Consider the following 17,952-nt stretch of genomic DNA (forward strand, 5'->3'; position numbering starts at 1 on the left):
AGTTTCCTGTGCCTGTTTTTTGTTTTTGTGCATCGTGTTTCTTTTCCGCTCTCTTGGCTAAACTGTGATCAAAGCTGCATTGCAAGAGGAAACTGTTTCGTCAGCGGGGGGTCCTCATCTGCTTGGCATACTATCTTTTTCTTAGCAAGAGTTGACTCATGACTCATGTCTTTCCTATCTGTGCCTCTCAATTTTACCCATGTGATCGAAAATACATCAACCGCCATGAACAAAACAGACATGTCAATGACTTCCTCTTTTCCCCTATTAAAACGGTGCAAATATGAAACAGACAAGGCCAAGTAAGCAACGCAATATATTTGGAATGAATAAAGACTTTGAAACTCATTTTGTGTGTTGAATAAAAGTACAAATAATACTAGGATGTTAATGCTATGCAGGTTTCATAGCCCCAAGTCTGGTCTCCTTTTACTCTGCGTCCAGGAACCCATTTCATTGTTGACTACGAGTAAGAGGCACTACAGTCTGTGATGAAATCTGACTCTGGGTAGGGGTGAGTGGTGTCAGGCAAAGGTGCCTGAAACAGAACCCTTGGATAGCTTGACTGTTTTCAGAGCTGGGGCAGTAAGCGGAAGGGCCGGCAGCAGAGCGTTTACGAAAGCCGAAAATAATTTTATAACCCGACAGCTAAGTTAAGCTAACCGTTGGTGCCATTTTTCATCACGTCGGAGCAAGAAATGGAGCGATGCTCTGTACGGAAAGCGTCCACCAACAAGAATATCAAGAAGCTCCGGGCCATCAGCAAGGTGTGTGGCCTGGCAAAAAGCTGGCAGCAATGGATATCAGAGAATGAGCGGAAGCAGGCCGCGGAACCTTCTGGATGGTCTCCATGCGAAGGAGACACCCCGGAGAACCCCTCAAAAACGTGTGTCCCAAAGAAATCCATCCCAAGCCAGAAGACAGAGACTGCTCTACATCTTGTGGTTGCTTCTGACTCTCCAAATGTTTCTCAAGGTACAACCAAGATTGAAAATGAAAACAACTCCGAGGGACCTATGATTTCATCCTCGATTAGAATGAAGCTGGTGCAGAAGACTGTTACTAGTGAGCCGCAAGACAGAAGCGCGGGAGTTAAGTTACTGACAAAGAGTATTGAGAAAGGCGGATCGACCAAGGATGCGGATAGGTTACCAGAGATGGAAGGCTCTCCTGTTCACCAAAGAAAATGTTCCAATGGGATCTTATTTCTGACGCAAACGGGAAGGCAGTCAGAAAATGAACCTGGAAAAGAAAGTGTTCCGAAAGAGGAACAGCTTCTAGGTGCTGATCTAGTGGAGGGTGGTGGACTTTCTCTTTTAGAAAAGGAAACAAGAAACATTTACGATGAAGCATCCCTAAGTAGTCTCGCAAATATCGGTGAAGATGCCAACAAGTTGCTAGACGAAGAAATTTTTCCAGGTCGCAACAGGAAGTGTTCCAAAGTGCTCCAAACCGGGATAAAGCAGGACAAGGAACAGGTTCTTAGCGCCGATCCAAAGGATAGTGGACTTTCTCCATTAGAAAGGAAATTACTAAACAGAGACGATGAAGCAGCCCTCAGTGGGTCAAGGAAAGTCCGCGAGGACGCAAACAGGTTGACAGATGCAGTAGACTTATCTTCTCATAGAAAATCTTCCGATGTGATCTTATCACTGACCAAAACTGGGATGCAGGTGGAAAATTATTCTGGAAAAGAAAGTAGTCCGAAAGAGGAACGGATTCTTAGTGTTGAACCAGAGGAGAGTGGACTTTCTTCTTTAGAAACAAAATCACTAAACAGAGACAATGACACGTCTGTCAGTAGCTTACAGAAACTCAGCAAGGACACACCTCCTCACCACAAAAATTGTTCCAACGTGGTCTTATCAAAGACCCAAACAGAGATGCATTTGGAAAACAAGGCTGGACACAAAGACGTCCTAAAAGAGGAAGAACAGATTTTTGCTTCTGATCCAGAAGAGAAGAGTGGACTTTCCCCATTAGAAAGTAAAACACAAAACATAGACAATGAAGCATCCCTGAGTACCTCAGCAAACGTTTGCGATGGAGAGTCATCGGTGCAAATCAAAAGACCGCAAATCCTAACGTAAGTAAAAAAGCTTTGCAGACCTTTACCACTCTTGGGCTTACATGTCTTGCGTGATGCATTTACACTGGAACGGCTTCAGTAATGCAAGAGGATCAAAAGAAACTAGATAGATACTCCCGAGGCCACGAACCACAAATTTGGTTTCCTTTCTTGATGATCCATCTGGTATGTCTGCTTTAACATTGAACACGAAGCCCAAATATGAAAACGATAGCAGAAATAAGAATCCGGTTTTGTGGTTTTGTTAATATTCCTTTGGTATTACATGAACCACGTAATCATGTCATCTTACATCCTTTTCAGGTCTGGAAAGGAAGCCGCGGACGCTAGGAAGATCAACGCTCTCTCCAAAAAATACAGCCCTGTTGGCAGTCTCAAGAAACGCTGGCAAAACTGGGCCTCGGAACACACCGAAAACCAGAAACTCAACCCCTTCAGCGAATACTTTGACTACGAATACTCCATGTCCCTCCGCCTCCAAAAAGGCCAAGATGGATACGGACGCCCCAAGGAAGGGACAAAAACCGCGGAGAGAGCCAAACGCGCCGAGAAACACATCCACGGAGAGATTTCCGATATGTGTTACGTGATCAGGACTATGGCCGATCCGGATGGAGACGGAAAGACACGCGTTACGTTTGGGCAACTGTTTGACAGATACGTTCGTATCTCCGACAAGGTGGTGGGGATTCTAATGAGGGCCCGGAAACATGGCAAGGTCCACTTTGAAGGGGAAATGTTGTGGCAAGGACAGGACGACGGAGTGATCATCACTCTGCTGGTGTGATAATGCTTTGAGATTGCATCACAATAACAAAAGCTGTTGAGCTCGCACTATCATGGTGATATCTCTTTTTGGCACGGTTGTCATGGTGTTGACACATTGATTTTTAGCTATTGAGCTTGGCTAGAAGGTTATTTTTGGAGAAACCAAAATTTGGTGACTACCGTAGGTTTTTGATGTTATCTAACTAAATGTAGCTTGGGATACAGTTTTACCATTTTCCAAGCCTTCACAAGTATCCAACTGTTGCTTGGTTTAGGCTAGCTGGTAAGAACTCTTTAAATTGGAACAGCACTTCGGCCACGACATTCCAGTGACGTACGAACGGGCAAGAACACAAATTGAAAAATGGCTAAAGATAAGAAAGTCGCATGAGAAGAAGAAATTCAGACTATGCGGGCAGACAGGTAGTTGATAGGCTAACTAGATTATTGAAAACTCATCTCCCTGTTGAATGACTTCACTGAAACGACAAACGCAACCTTGTACATTTGTGTCCAATAATGTCGTTATTATATTTTAGGTCACAACTAGAGGCTCTATGGCAGGACAACCTTAAGACTTAAATCAAAAAGGTGAACATTCTGATTATCATACTGGATGTACACATCCGGTTTAACCCTCGTGCATTCATTTTAAAAAGACTACTCTCGCGTTTTTTGTACCAACGTGGTACCTGCTTTTGAGGGCGGGATAACTAACGTTTTAATGAATTATTGTTTTCTTTAAACAAGTTGGTGTTTTCAATGTAGGAGTTGGTGCGTGGACGAAAAAAATAACCGTGAAGTGATCTTTGGCGCCACCTTCTGTCTTAAAGTGTTACAAACAAGTCATTTCTATCTGTTGGCCTATCGCAATCACCGCTAAAGAGCTTGGTTCAAAAATCGCAGGAAATACAATATAACACATGGGTTTAACATCCATCGAATAAATGGAGGTAATTATTTAGTACGCCAAGCTGCAAGAGTTTAGAATTTGCAGCATGGTTGTATTTGGAACTTTAACATGATTCTCTAATTAGCGTGAAATTTCAGCTCCCTATGTCTTTTTTTTTCAATGCTTTCTCCTTTCATTTCACAAAGAAATCATCAAAAAGGTCCCATTGGTACCATGTATGCACGAGGGTTAAGACAACATGTATGTTTTCTTTTAGGCTTATAGATACATTGTCTACTTGTCATGTTATGAGCCGCTCCTAATTGCAAATGTTATGATAAGATCAAATGTAAAAAAAAAAATTGCAGGGAAATGAAAACATAGCAAAGTGTTTTCAGCAGGTTTTGCATATTTCCATGGATCTTAAAATGAGCGATTGTCCGTCTATCTGTCTTCACAGAGATTAATAAATTCAAGAGTTTGTTTTGATGTTCTACCAACCGCTCATAACAAATCATTAACGATAATGTAATACGTGTTGACAAAAGTACAGGACTGGATATTCAAATTGCGACTGGCCGTACGGGTTACTGTAATTTGTTTAAAACGCACATTTCCTTCATTGTACCCACTGAGAAAATGCAGGCAGGGTGACATACCTGAAATGTTTTTCCTTTTTTTAAATGTCCAAGCTCCGCCTCCTTTTGCCATCTGATTTGAAGGAAATGCCATACCTATAAAACCTAGAGGAACCCAGAATGGATGTGTAGTTTTCAGTTTTGCCTGACAGACTTAACTTCCTTAACGGGAATACAGATTTAAGGTGAAAAGTTGATGAAAAACAATCATCAGGTAAGGCGGCCTTCTGTTCATCTGACATTAATAACGATCGATTAAACCTTTTCCCACTATTCTTTGTTTTCATAGAATGCATTCGTTGATCTTGATTGCGCTGATGCCTCTGACAATTTTGGCTGACGGTAAACATCTTATGATCAACGGATGAACTGATATTTTTGTGACTTTACCAAAAGTGACTGTGCATCTGCCTAATGTTCTTTAATACAGATTGTGTGTGTCTGGATGTGTATTTTTTGCAGATTCCGATGCCCAATATTCGTACTCCAAACAAGTTGGGTCTGGGCATGGCAGCTCATTTGCCATCACTGGCGAGGGACGGATAACGGGGATCCGAGCATGGGAGGCCTATAACAGCTACGTTTACGGGTGAATAACTCATTTATATTATAACTTAACATATAATAATTCAAAAGAGAGCAATAAATTAATCATTCGCTGCATTTTTCAGACGATAAACCGCACCTGATTATACCCGCACTACCGAAAATTTAACAAAAGAATATTTTTGACATTTATCGGCTATATTGCATCATAACATCAAATATGGTACACTGAAAATTCCAAACTTCCTGTTTATAGCAATATCATGCCTTCAACACAGACTGAAAATGGCTCCATGTTTATAAATAAGAGCAGCACCAACATATTTCCAACATAACACCGACACACTCGACTTGTTATGCTGCACCAACACAACAGTAATATGCCTGGTGGAGTTCACTAGAAGAGAGCCCCCTCTGGTGGCAGTTCAAAGTCAAAACCGTTGAGCAAGGCCGTGCTTTTCAAAAAGTGGGGTGAGATGACATAAAAGAAAAGGCTTTGTTTTTGTCAAGTGAGGTGTATTTTTTTTTTTTTTTTTAGTTTCAGGCACTTTGATGAACTTCCGTTTTAGACCAAGCTGTAACCCACATAAACGCTGTAAAAAATAATGAACAGTTGTTGAAAGTTGATTTATTTTGCGTTTTTTTTGTTATTGTTAAAAGGGTACAGAGGTAGGTATGCTTATACATTTTACAGTGGGGGGGGTCGGGAAAAGTTTTCCCTTCCTAGGGGGGGCTAATTGAGCACTGGTTTAAAGGAAGATTGCCCCAGTCGCGGTAGTAAAAAAACGCAAATAAGCCACAATGGACTACAGGGCTCAAAGCATGTGAAAAAAGTAGCAATTTATAATACTTCGTACGTTATTTACGTAATATTATATTCTGCCTGTATAAGATTCTTAGCCCTCCAGATGACGATAATACATAAAGGTTGAAATCAATGATGGCAACGCAATTAACTGCTTAACTGCCACTTTCGTAAGACTGAACCCGATTTCTCGGATTTACAGGTCGTTTATTCTAAATCACCCAATTTTTTCGTTGGTACAACTTGTATATAACATTTTCGTAATACATTTTCATGCAACCTTTTGGATGAATGTAATTTTGTATTCCTGTTTTTGAACTTTTGGTGTTTCTTTTTCAGGCTGCAGTTCCGTTTTGGCCACGCGTGGACCGAGGTCACGGGTTACGCGTACGGCCAACCCCAAGAGATGCTGCTGTTTGACGAGGAAGCCGTCGTACAAATCTCGGGAAAGTACACTCATAACATTCAATCGTTAGTGTTTACTACCAACCTGGGGCGTTCTCTATTTGTGGGCCAGCCTACGGGGCATTCCTTCAACATGTACCCCCAAAACGAAAAAGCTGAGCTACAGTTAGTTAGTGGCCGAGTCCAAGGTCCAATCACCTCCATTGGAGCACATTGGGCTGTTTTTTCGAATTCTTACGCAATGGTCAATAATTCACAATCATCTACATTTGGCGCATAATAATAATACAATGCTAGCCAGGCGCCAAACTGTTATGAATCATAGTTAAAATCTTTATCCGGAGAGAAAATGTGAAATAATTGTGAATGTGATTTTTTTGATCATTTTGTGAGACGAACTTTTGACGAAGCTTCGAATGTGATTTTTGTAATCGTTTTGTTGTTGTTGATTGCACGCTCCCAGTGAAACACCATTTCACGTTTTTCAATAAAATTCTGAAAACTTAACACGATGTCATGTTCACTTCGCTTTCGCTTCACACACACAAATTGGTTTTTCGCTGAAACTGGTTTATGTCTCAGGAAATCAAGGACATGATTAATCCCCTAAGCTTTAAAAATATATAATTCATATTTTCCCGCTGTAAAATGGAAAAAGGTTACAGCAAATTGAATGTTTCCACGCTGAAATTGCTAGTTTTGAGAAAAACATGTTAAAAAACGGCACATGAAAAATGTCAGAATTGCAATTTTTATCCGTCGTTGTTATGGACACGGCGTCATATCCCGCCACGCCCCTTTTTGCTTATTGAAATAAAATTCAACGGACTTACATGTTTATTCATTGCTGCGTGATTATTCTGAAGGCATCCCAGAACAAAACATTGAATGCATCATGCCACAACTTGCTTGAGTGAATGAAAGCATAAAATCAAAATTAGAAATAGACTCATGTGGATCGTTCACCGATGTTCGGATGACATAATGATCTGCCACAAGGTGAGGGACAGCATGTATAGTTAAAGTAAAAAACGTGTACTCATCAGACCCAAATCCAAATATTTGACAGAAATACATTTCTGTCCTACATTTTTGTCAATCACTCAAAACTAATACGCTTGATGTATGCCTGGTTTCGTCAGAACATGTCACACACACACATGCAGACACACACATGTTTGTACAGCTATACTTGTGAGGACATATATTGGCAAAATGCATTTTTAACTCCTAACCCCAACCATAACCATAACCCAATTCATACCCATACTCTAAAATCAGGTTTTGACCGTCAAAAACCCACAAAAAGAGGTCTGAAAAAGCATGGACCGGCCTAAATGTCCAAAATGGCCTCACGAGAGCACTAGAAAATTCAAATAGGTTCTTGTGAGTCCTCTTGGGTTTCCCTTTCACAATAACAACAATAATACGAGTCAAATCAAGCCCAAAGCGTGTTGAAGTTGTGCTGTAATCTTTAAAAGTCTTATAAAACCCTCTCAAAATTCAGGCAGGACAGGTTTTACATTCAGAAGAGCTAATGAAGAGTTAAAACATACCTGGAAGGTTTTTTTGACGCCTTAAGTACCTCCTCCACTTTGCGTTCCTACACAACTTGAAGGAAGTGGCTGTACAAAAGATTGCTTCTATTAATAAACAAGCAAAACATTCTTTAATCTGATGGACTAACACGGGAAAGTTCCTTATCGGGAACGAGAGTTTAATCTGTAAACTTGATCAAAAAAATTGTTTTTTTCTGCATTCCAGCAAAAATGTATTGACTTTAACGCATCCTTTTTTGTGACTTTTTTTTCTTTTTTTAACTGAGAGAATCACCAAAAAAAACCAAGTAAGGCTGACGTCTGTTTTTCCGAGAACAGTAATGATGTATGAATTATTTTTCCCATTTGTTTTTTTTTTTTCACAGAATGATTTCGCTGGTATTGATCGCACTCCTCTCAATGACAACTTTGGCTGATGGTAATTCCGCACGTTCAAACTGAATGAAATGATACGATTATCGTACCTGGATTGGTTATGAATCAATATAATGTTCTTCAATAAAGGATTTTTGTTTGCATTGTTTTACAGAACAGGCCGACACTCAATCTTATTCATTCTCACGTCATGTGGGCTCAGGATTTGGGATTTCATATGCTATCACCGGTAGCGGCAGGATTACGGCTGTCCGGGTATGGGAGGCTTATAACAACTTCATCTATGGGTGAGTAACGAATTCACAAGGCGCATCATAATCAGCGTATGAATATTAAATATCGTCCCCAAAATTTCTATTTGAATTCAGTCTGTTTTAATCGCAGCTTCATAGTCGTTTTAGCTTTTTGTTAAATTAGCGTTAATAGATAATAAGTGCTCTTAGTAAGGCTGTTTTATATGAGTACATCATATTTTGAACTGATATATAAAAGTTGGGTAATATTCGCTTGTCGGTGTAAAATTTCGGATCGGAGTAAACTGCTAGATTCGGATTCAAACTTTACTGATAATTTGCTTTAAATGCTGACAACTAAACATCCTAACTATTGTAAGATTGGGAATTTGAACACTAGTGCTATTTTGGAAAGTTTGCAAATTTTATTATTGTTGTATTGCTTTTTTTTTTCAAACTTGTACTTCAACTGGTGGTTTTGTAAAAGACAATTTCGTTGTCTTTGACTGTGGTACTCAAAGTGGGTCCATGAAACAATTCATTTGGGTCATTAATTAAAAAACAAATGTTAATTTCATTTCTTATATCAAATTGTGAAATTATTCCTTACGCTTCAATAAAGCAATCCATTCAACCAGTTTAACTCATTCAACGCCAGGGACGTATTTTCACGTTGTTTTGTTTTCGTGTTTTTTTTTTTAAGTCTAGATATACAATTTCAGAGACGAAAGTATCAATTTAATTCTTAAGTATATGGAAATTAATGTACTAAGTACTCTAACTCTAATATATATATATATATATATATATATATATATGTTTTATATGTTTGTTTTTGTTTTGTTTCCTCAAATGTTTACAATGAGGGTCCATGGAAAATGTGTTTTCTAAAAGGCTTCCCAGACTCCAAAAAGTTTGAGAACCGCTGGTCTATGACTTAACGAGATGACCACGCCCAACTTTTAACGTGATGATTGTTACATTTATTCATACATTCTTAAAGATTGTAAACGCCAAGGGTACAAAAAAAAACTAGACACCACACTATGATCATGCTAACGTTTTCATTGCTTACCTCAATGTATTCCTACTTATCAAGATTTATTTTGTTTTCTCTTCGTCAGAATCCAACTTCGCTTCGGCCAAACCTGGAGCACTACGAAAGGATTGCAATTCGGCCAAGTCCAGGAGTTGAAACTGTTTGACAACGAGGCTATCGTGGCCCTAACGGGAAAGTACGCGCACTACGTTCAGTCCCTGGTGTTCACTACCAACCTGGGCCGCTGCCTGTACGCGGGCAAGCCTGTGGGCCACTCCTTCAACATGTACCCCAACGACGAGAAGGCTGAACTGCGCATCATCAGCGGCCGCTTCCACGGTGCCATTACGTCCATTGGGGCGCACTGGGCTGTTCTTTCTGAAGATGATGGAATAAAAAGAAAATACTTGTAATTGCCTAAACTGGAATCAATAAAATGTTCTCCGTGCCCTCTGATGCTTTATCATTTTACACCTGTTATATGCTGCCTTAAAGGGACAGTGTGTGAGATTTAGAGCGTTTTTTCATTCAAGAGGAATCAATGAAATGATTGTAGATTTCAAAAACTTGCAAATGAATGCGTTCGTAAAATACAACAGTATGTTTTAGAAATACTCGTTGGTCTAGTTATCATTAAATGATATCGGCACTCCTCTGGAGGCGGCCATGTTTGTTATAGCTACGGACAATGGTAAACGCAGAACCTGCAGCACCCCCTGCTGTTCGTAATGAGAAACGGTCGAAATCTTACACACTATACCTTTAAGAGCCATTAAGTTGTTTTCAAGTGTCTGTGCACGAAATCCCATTTTTAAAAATAGTATTTGGTTGAAGAAGGGTCTAAAAATGTTGGTACTAAAAGAATTAAGTACCAACATAATTATTTAACTAAATAAGAACAAATGCAATCAATTAAATTGAGAGCAAGTATTAAAGTAACAAAAGAGACACATTTAATTTACCACTTAATTACCTAAAGTAATTAGTCCTCTTTAACAATGCAATTTAGCAATGCAATTTTAGACCTAACAATTTTAGACTTATAAAAACAAAAAAATATATGTATATTTAGCTTGTTTATCTATCTATCTATCTATCTATCTATCTATCTATCTATCTATCTATCTATCTATCTATCTATCTATCTATCTATCTATCTATCTATCTATCTATGCTAGCTAGCTAGCTAGCTAACTTTTTATCTATCTATCTATCTATCTATCTATCTATCTATCTATCTATCTATCTATCTATCTATCTATCCAAACAAACATTTTTAACATTTGATTTTTTAGTTTAACGTCTCTATTTGTCACTATCTTTCAAAGCAGGTTAGAAACAATTAGTGACAATTCTTTGCACATCTATAAATTCAAGCAGAAATAATTGTCATTTTAAATCCAAAATGGTTTGGAATCAAAAAGTCATTCTGAATCGAATCCTCGTCCCCAAACTTCAAATCGAAATGTGAGACAGTCATAAATTCCTGACTCAATCGTGTGACTCTTTTTCTGAGTTTGTCGATATTTCAGATGCAACTTCCTGCAATTTTGAGTAGCTCAAAATATGTCAAGATTCTTTTGCATTTTAAGTTCATCCTGAGCTACACAAATATCCTTAACTTGTGAGAATAGTGTATTATTATATTTAGTCATTCAAGTGTTGACATTTAATCTCTGATACCTTCCTGGCACCGCCAACCTAAATGCTGTCATATATTTATTCGCCACATCTGTTTCATGTATGAAAAAAGAAACATTCAAACCTTGAGGAAATAAATCGATCTTTTTTTGAATATTTGTTTTTCCGCTTTCCTCTCAAATACACTCCGTGTTTTCCTGCTCGCATTTTTTGACTGTACTTACACAACATTGCACTTGCGCCAAAACTTGTTTCGGGGCTGTTGGACGACTTGCAGAGAAAACAATGACAACGTGACACTTGTTCACACCCATAATTATCATTTTTAGATCTGTTCTCCATCAACATTTGAGGACCAGTAAGGCAGCCACCTGTTTCATTTTAATTGTTTCCTCGCTATCGCTTCAACCAGGATATACTTTTCTTATCTCTCATCGGCTCTCACTGGCTCGGGCTCGCTTAAAACCTGTTCATAAAGCTCTTTTACTTGAAACCGAAGAGTTCGGAACTGCACGCGCATCTTTGAGCTCCCGGACAGAAAATCTGTGAGTAGATTTTTTTATTTCTGGCAGATCATTAAAACTAGACAACAAAAGATTTATTTATGACATGTTGTAAGCTACTTGTATTCTTATTCCTGTCTAGGTTGATGCTGTATCATTTGCTGTGTTGTTTTAGAACCTTAGCAGGTAATAACTAAGGCTGCTTAAATACCTCACAATGCACATGATCTCAAATGAAAAAAAAATAAAAAAAATAATGGGATTGTTTTTTTTCTTCTTTTGTATTTTCCAGAATGCCAAAAATTGTAATTTCCTGCCTGCTCCCACTCTACGCTTTCTGTGTAATTCACAGTGGTAAGTTACCTAACTTCGCATTAATTTAGACGTATTTGAGAAGTAAACCGTCTGACACGTTTACAAAGAAATCATTTTTCAAAATAAAATATATAAATATATATGTATTATTATTATGATTTAATTTAAGCAAGTTTAAATATAGTAACTGCTAATGTTTGGTTGCACAGCAAATCACAAGATGCCGAGTTGTTTTTATTTCTAGATTTAAGTTGGGGGACAGTACAATTAGTCTGGTAAACTTCAATTTTATTGTTGAAAACTAGGAAAAAAAAGAGCATAATTTCACAGTAGCAAAACATGCAAGTTTTTTGAATTGCCCAATTTCAAATTCTGAAGTCTGTTGCCTTGATTTTTTTTTTCATCCAACTTTTTAGGTTATATTCCTGAAGAAAAATCTGTACTGTTAGTAGTTAAATCTGCTGTTTGATACTTTCGTTCCTGCTGAGAAAAGGACATTGTAACCACAACCAATTCATGTTCATAGATTTGTGGTCATAGACCACAAACGATCAATACTCCTGCAAATATTGTACAAAAGTTGCTTAATTTCTTATAACAGCTACGCTGCCTGGCCACCATTTTAGACAATTTATTAATAACAAAAACAACATACAAATTGTATCACAAAATATGCCATTGCTGTTTTTTTTTTTTTTTCCAGTTATGGCAGAGCCGTACTCCTTTTCCCAACCAGTAGGCCAAGGTGGGGGTGAAGCATTCACCCTTAGCGGCGTTGGTTCCATCACAGCCGTCCGGGTATGGGAACGATACAATAGCATCATCACTGGGTAAATATTTAAAATGCAATTTGCACAATCGCCTCATTGTTACTGGAAAAAGCATAATACTTGTTTTTTTTTTTTTGGCTTCATCAGATTCCAATTCCGCTACGGTCCCATTTGGTCACCATTAGTCGGCAGCATATCGGGAGAAGCGAAGGAGTTCCAGTTGTTCAAGGATGAAGTCATTATCCAGATTTCGGGAAAATACACCAGCATCCTGCACTCGGTGGTGTTTGTCACCAATAAGGGGCGAACGCTGCAAGCTGGCCAGCCCGTGGGCAATTCCTTCAATATGTACGCCCCTGACAGAGAAACTGAGCTGATCCTCATTAGTGGCCAAATCAGAAGCGGGAACACGATCACGTTCTTTGGAGCGCATTGGGGTAAACCTGAACCTTATTTATAACTTTTATGATGTCTTTCTAAAGTCAAAGTCGGCGCACTCAGTACACTTACATAGGACAAAGATATTCATTACAATGTAGAAAATTATGGATGTTTATTCTTTATTGGATGGATTTGTTTGGAGTTGAAATTCTATGTAAAAATTGTGCATGGTGATTTATTATTTTGCAACCTTTCCAATATAGTACAGATATGTATGTTTATGTCTACTTATAATGCCTTGGCACTCTTTTCGTTCATTTTTCATTTTTTCAAAATGGCCTCCCTGGGCTCCAATTCGAGCCCCGGGACTACATGGATTGATATTTATCTGTAATGATCATAAGAAAATATCAACATGATCGGTCATTTCTCATCAAGAACTACAATTGATTACTAGTCCTAATAGCAGAATAATATTAAAGGTAATTTGAGAATAAAAATGTTATTTCTGTCTTGTGTATCAAACTGGTAACTCTTCATGTTAGTGCATGCCAAAGTTTCTTCAAAACATTGTCCAGAGAATACCATTTTTTTTGTCTTTTTTCCCAACATTTGTTTTACGCATTAATGGTCTTTTTCCCCACCTGCAAACCATGTTTAAGAGTTCAAGAGTTTTATTGTCATATGTATAGTATTATACCGCACAATGAAATTCTTGTTCCGTTCTCTGCCCGAGTAGCAGAAAACATTCCATGTTCGAGCAATAAATAGCAATAAAACAACAACAGAAACAATGGTGCTAATATTTTTGTGCAGTTGTCCCCAACCCCCGGTACCGGTCCGCGGATCAACTGGTTCCGGGCCGCGTGGGCTAGACCCGAAATAATGTTTTGGAGATGATTTAATTTAACAGTTCATACGTTTGTGCTTGATCTTTGTTGTTTTGGCGCCGCCTCTGGCCGCTGTTGATATTACATACATAGTGAGAAGGATGATGTGGTTTTTAGAGCAGCCAGCACCCAATTTCATTCAAAAGGAATACATTAAAAGATTGTACATTTCAAAAACTTGCAAATGAACGTGTTCTTCACGACCAACAGTACGTTTTAAACATAATCATTGTTCTAATGATCATGAAATTCTATTACATGGGGAGTGGCACTTCTCCGGAGGCGGCCATGTTTGTTATGGCTACGGGCAATGGTAAATGCAGCACCTGCAGCACCCCCTCAGTCCGAAATGAAAAACGCTCCAAATCTTACACACGTTCCCTTTAACCAAAAAAAGCCTAGCCTATTTAACTACTTTGAAGTAAACTGGATCCATAAAAATACAATTAAAATAAATAAACAAACAATTAAAACACTCATCTAATTTTCACCGCTCAAGTAGACTTCATATTTTCACATTTATTCCGAAAGCAGCTTCTACACAGTACAAGGCTTGAGCGAGTGGTTTCAGGACTACACTTCCCATGATGCTTTGCGGCGCGGCAGCAGCTGTGCACGCCAGCTCGCCCGCAGCAATGAAACGATAACACGGGAGAAGAGAACAAGGTAGAATGAGAAAGCGTTGATTTTCACATTTCCTTCGGCTCTTTTGCGAGTGATGCCCTCAACTGTGGAGTGACGTCATGGCCGTCGAAGGTAAGATGACGTGACATTCGGATGTTTTTGTCCCGCGCGTGGAAATATAAATAGAGGAGGAAATAGTTTGAAATCAGCGCGATGCTTGACAAGGAAGCCTTAGCTGCGTGCCCAGACTTGGAACGGGTCAACCGTGAAAGCTCGTGATAGGGTGACGCTTCGGACGCATTTTTCCTCTTTCCGCATCACTGTGCTGCTAATCTTCTCTACATGACAGCTCTCATCACTTGCAGGAGCGCTGTTGGTGTGCACGCGCCTTCTCTATTGTGGTCGATCGCGCGCGTGATCGTTTTGCCGAATGACACAATAATACACGCCTGCAGCCAATTAGAGGGGGATTAGTTGGCGTAATTATCTCTTTTGGATGATCCCCGCGAATCCACTTTGATTTTCTTTGGAAACGCACCGGGCGGGCTTTGCCTTGTTGTGATGCAACTCCGCCGCGTGATCGTTTTCCCCCCAAACTGGTCGAGCTCATCCTGCAGCAGGTGGTCCAACATGTGGATCGTAGCCCTGTAATCGAGAGCAAATTGCAAACGATGCTGCATCTCTGAGGGAACTCGATGTGAGACATGTTCTGGAATCTTCTGGACTCTTAGCGCTTTGCAATGCTCGGCAGGTCTCCTCACCTAATCGGAGGTATCTTGTGGATCCAGAATCCCATGAGAGGTATGTCTAGAACTAATCTCAGCGTAAACTCTTTCCCCCACTGTATTGATATTTTTTTTCCTCCTGGCGTTACGCCTCTTCTTGTATGACTGGAATGAGACTCAGCCACCCCAGCATACCTTTCTGCTAGCCGCCAACTGGTTAAGGACAATGTCCCTGTTTGTGCTGGAACTTGACAGTCTCGTTCCTCCTTGAAGACATGATGACGTGCAGTATAAGCCGCAAGGCTTTTTTGCTTCTGTCCAACATGCTATGCGTCAGTGTCAGTCAATAGGTAGACAAGATTGAAATATGTTGTGTGTATAAACAAACATGACTAGAAGTACTGTTTTATAGTTGTGTCCCTTTAATCCAGCCGCTCTGGCTTCTACAAATAAATCATTTGCCGATTGTCATTTAAAAATGGTGCTTTCACGTGCAACTACTGTGTAACTTTGCAGTCATTGGTTAGTCTTAATAAAAAAGAAGCCATCTTTAAGAAATGTGCATGTCTGGGGAGATTAATATAGCTCTTATATTAACAGTTTAACTACCAATTCTTCAAAAGAAAATTGGACATTATTTCAAACTGACAATGCAAAAACATTTGTTTGGGACTTGGTTGATTGCTTGGTCTAACATATCAGAAAATTGGCAAAATGCTTCATCATTGTTCATCAATTTAATTATTAGAATATTGTCATATATATATATATATATATATATATATATATATATATATATATATATATATATATATATATATATATATTAGTAAGCCAGTTAAAGTCAATTTAATCTATTTTAATGTATCTATTTAATCGATGATTGCTTGCACGAGAGCTGCAGAGTGGCAGCGCAGTTAGGATGTCCCCTTGACAGTTCAGAGACCTCTGTGGAGTTTGCATGGGCTCCCCATGCCTGTGTGGGTTCTCTCCGGGCACTCCCACATTCCAAAAACATGCACGGTAGGTGTATTGAACACTCTAAATTGTCCTTGGATGTGAGTGTGTGATGTACCTTACAATTGCAACCATTTCAGGGTTAGGGATAGGCACCAGCAGGCCAGTGACATCAATGATTAGTGATCCTTCAAACCACAGATGGAAATGAATGCTCCATAAAGTTCCGTTTAAGAATTTGCAATCTAACTTGGTTGTCTGAGGATATCAGCAAGCATTTGAATTTTAAATTGGCAATGTTAGCTAAAAGAGGGTTTCTATTTATAGAATTGGTAGAAGGTCTTTAATTAAGACTTTTTTCCGCCTCCCTTAATGTTACAACTAAATTCGTCCCTGTGGGTTTCTCTGGCAAAGCTGACTCCAACACTTCAATGCTGAACACATCAGTTCCCATTTAACATGCTGGAGGAAAATAACACGGCGCTGCAGCATGACGGGTGTGTTTTAGTGCTTTACCAACCCCTCAGACCGGAAAAATAGGTCAACTATTTCATCATTTATAACAAATGAAAAGACAGGTTTAGCTTTGGAAACGTTAAGGGCGCTTTTGAATGCCTCGCTAAAATTCTCAGTCGGCTTCAAAGCTTGCACTTATCATTCGATTCCAAAAAAGGGAACACAAAAGGGAGATACGTGCTTTGATTTGACTCTGCAAGTGAAATTTCTCAAGCTGAAAGCAATTTGATTCATGATTAAATAAAGCGAAAAGGACCCACCAACATGCGTTTGAAAATGAATTTGATTGCTCTTTGTTTATTAGACAATCTGGTAAATTTCCGTCCTCGCAAAAATGCCCATAAAACCTTGTAAATCACATCATACATAAAGCTATTGTTGTTGTTGTTTTTTTTTGTATTTTTTATAATTTAGTTTCATTTATGAATGCGCTTGTTTCAATGTTAAACGGATACTGGTTTTATTTTTAGGTATCGGGCACTTTTGGAGGCTGCCGATACCACCAAACGATACTTAAAGGGACAGTGTGTAAGATTTAGAGCTTTTTTCATTAAAAAGGAATGAATTAAATGATTGTAAAGAAATATCTTCTTAACAACCAACAGTAAGTTTTAAATATAATCATAGACCGAGTTATTATTAAATTATTTTACATGGGGGGGGGGGCACTTCTCCGGAGGCGGCCATGTTTGTTATAGCTACGGACAATGTGAAATGCAGCACTTGCAGTACCTCCTGCTGGCCGTAATGAAAAATGCTCTAAAGCTTACACACTGCACCTTTAAGTGTAATTATATTTCAAATGGAGCAGTAAGGTCAAAATCTTACACACTGTCCCTTTAAGAAAAATACAGTGTGACATTGAAGAGGTCCTTCTTTGCAGTAGGCGGCACTCTAATGCATCTGCAAAATCACCAACTGCCCCTTAATGAAAGTTTTTTTTTTAATGCAGTTTTTTTGTCATTCTGTTAATTATATTACAAGTACTACTAAATATTATTGAACTACTGTAATTTCAATCATGACAAATACTAAAACAATCAATAGAATAATTTCTATTTATATATATATATAGTATTTAAAACCTATATAGCTCACGTGCAATATTTGGTCAAAAGGCTGAAAGTGAAGTGAACTAGATGAATAACGTTAGTGATTCAAGCAGCAAAAAGAGCCTGAAAATGCACCCCGAGTCTGGCCAAAGCAGTTGTTTATGCCTGCGGCTGAGTTTGCTCATTTGCCTCTTGCCTCTGTGCATCAAGCCTCCTTAATGTCCCGCCT

General features: G+C 38.9%; 5 protein-coding genes across 6 annotated transcripts in view; all 5 read left to right on the plus strand.

Annotated features, from left to right (window-relative positions):
* The first annotated feature begins 686 nt into the window (after window positions 1-686).
* Window positions 687-2,876, plus strand: abrab (actin binding Rho activating protein b). The gene is made up of 3 exons (XM_088405328.1): window positions 687-1,299; window positions 1,957-2,086; window positions 2,393-2,876. Exons 1-3 carry the CDS (start codon window positions 699-701, stop codon window positions 2,874-2,876), a joined length of 1,215 nt encoding a protein of 404 aa, XP_088261454.1. The 5' UTR covers window positions 687-698.
* Window positions 2,877-4,468: 1,592 nt separating this feature from the next.
* Window positions 4,469-6,650, plus strand: LOC148406110 (zymogen granule membrane protein 16-like). Its single transcript, XM_088404939.1, has 4 exons — window positions 4,469-4,601; window positions 4,677-4,729; window positions 4,850-4,976; window positions 6,078-6,650. The coding sequence occupies exons 2-4, from the start codon at window positions 4,678-4,680 to the stop codon at window positions 6,421-6,423; spliced, it is 525 nt and encodes a 174-aa protein (XP_088261065.1). The 5' UTR covers window positions 4,469-4,601; window position 4,677; the 3' UTR covers window positions 6,424-6,650.
* Window positions 6,651-6,776: 126 nt separating this feature from the next.
* On the plus strand, window positions 6,777-9,797 carry LOC148406111 (zymogen granule membrane protein 16-like). Its single transcript, XM_088404940.1, has 4 exons — window positions 6,777-7,989; window positions 8,068-8,120; window positions 8,232-8,364; window positions 9,435-9,797. The coding sequence occupies exons 2-4, from the start codon at window positions 8,069-8,071 to the stop codon at window positions 9,760-9,762; spliced, it is 513 nt and encodes a 170-aa protein (XP_088261066.1). The 5' UTR covers window positions 6,777-7,989; window position 8,068; the 3' UTR covers window positions 9,763-9,797.
* A 1,540-nt stretch (window positions 9,798-11,337) lies between these two features.
* Window positions 11,338-13,753, plus strand: LOC148406112 (zymogen granule membrane protein 16-like). Its single transcript, XM_088404941.1, has 5 exons — window positions 11,338-11,535; window positions 11,636-11,679; window positions 11,786-11,847; window positions 12,512-12,638; window positions 12,726-13,753. Exons 3-5 carry the CDS (start codon window positions 11,787-11,789, stop codon window positions 13,036-13,038), a joined length of 501 nt encoding a protein of 166 aa, XP_088261067.1. The 5' UTR covers window positions 11,338-11,535; window positions 11,636-11,679; window position 11,786; the 3' UTR covers window positions 13,039-13,753.
* Window positions 13,754-14,444: 691 nt separating this feature from the next.
* The window catches only part of samd12 (sterile alpha motif domain containing 12), a 60,933-nt gene continuing 57,425 nt past the window's right edge, over window positions 14,445-17,952 (plus strand). The window contains exon 1 of one of the 2 annotated variants that reach the window (XM_088404183.1): window positions 14,445-14,605. In XM_088404183.1, coding sequence (XP_088260309.1) covers window positions 14,593-14,605 — 13 coding nt within the window. In that variant the 5' untranslated portion in view covers window positions 14,445-14,592. Of the gene's footprint in view, window positions 14,606-14,638; window positions 15,275-17,952 lie in introns of those variants that run through there. The other variant, XM_088404182.1, reaches the window with a different exon arrangement.

This window comes from Hippichthys cyanospilos, chromosome 21 (genome assembly GCF_059441005.1).
Source record: "Hippichthys cyanospilos isolate Australia breed blue-spotted pipefish chromosome 21, RoL_Hcya_1.0, whole genome shotgun sequence".
In the NCBI taxonomy this organism is placed as follows: Eukaryota; Metazoa; Chordata; class Actinopteri; order Syngnathiformes; family Syngnathidae; genus Hippichthys; species Hippichthys cyanospilos.

Bases quoted from the DNA above. Each gene is read 5' to 3' on its own strand.
- LOC148406110 (XM_088404939.1), top strand. From the start codon at position 4,678: ATGCATTCGTTGATCTTGATTGCGCTGATGCCTCTGACAATTTTGGCT. The intron at 4,730-4,849 runs GTAAACATCTTA...TATTTTTTGCAG, and splicing joins TCTGACAATTTTGGCTGACG to ATTCCGATGCCCAATATTCG. The intron at 4,977-6,077 runs GTGAATAACTCA...TTTCTTTTTCAG, and splicing joins TATAACAGCTACGTTTACGG to GCTGCAGTTCCGTTTTGGCC.
- abrab (XM_088405328.1), top strand. From the start codon at position 699: ATGGAGCGATGCTCTGTACGGAAAGCGTCCACCAACAAGAATATCAAG. The intron at 1,300-1,956 runs GTGGTGGACTTT...CTTCTGATCCAG, and splicing joins AGGTGCTGATCTAGTGGAGG to AAGAGAAGAGTGGACTTTCC. The intron at 2,087-2,392 runs GTAAGTAAAAAA...CATCCTTTTCAG, and splicing joins AAAAGACCGCAAATCCTAAC to GTCTGGAAAGGAAGCCGCGG.
- LOC148406111 (XM_088404940.1), top strand. From the start codon at position 8,069: ATGATTTCGCTGGTATTGATCGCACTCCTCTCAATGACAACTTTGGCT. The intron at 8,121-8,231 runs GTAATTCCGCAC...ATTGTTTTACAG, and splicing joins AATGACAACTTTGGCTGATG to AACAGGCCGACACTCAATCT. The intron at 8,365-9,434 runs GTGAGTAACGAA...TCTCTTCGTCAG, and splicing joins TATAACAACTTCATCTATGG to AATCCAACTTCGCTTCGGCC.
- LOC148406112 (XM_088404941.1), top strand. From the start codon at position 11,787: ATGCCAAAAATTGTAATTTCCTGCCTGCTCCCACTCTACGCTTTCTGT. The intron at 11,848-12,511 runs GTAAGTTACCTA...TTTTTTTTCCAG, and splicing joins TTTCTGTGTAATTCACAGTG to TTATGGCAGAGCCGTACTCC. The intron at 12,639-12,725 runs GTAAATATTTAA...TGGCTTCATCAG, and splicing joins TACAATAGCATCATCACTGG to ATTCCAATTCCGCTACGGTC.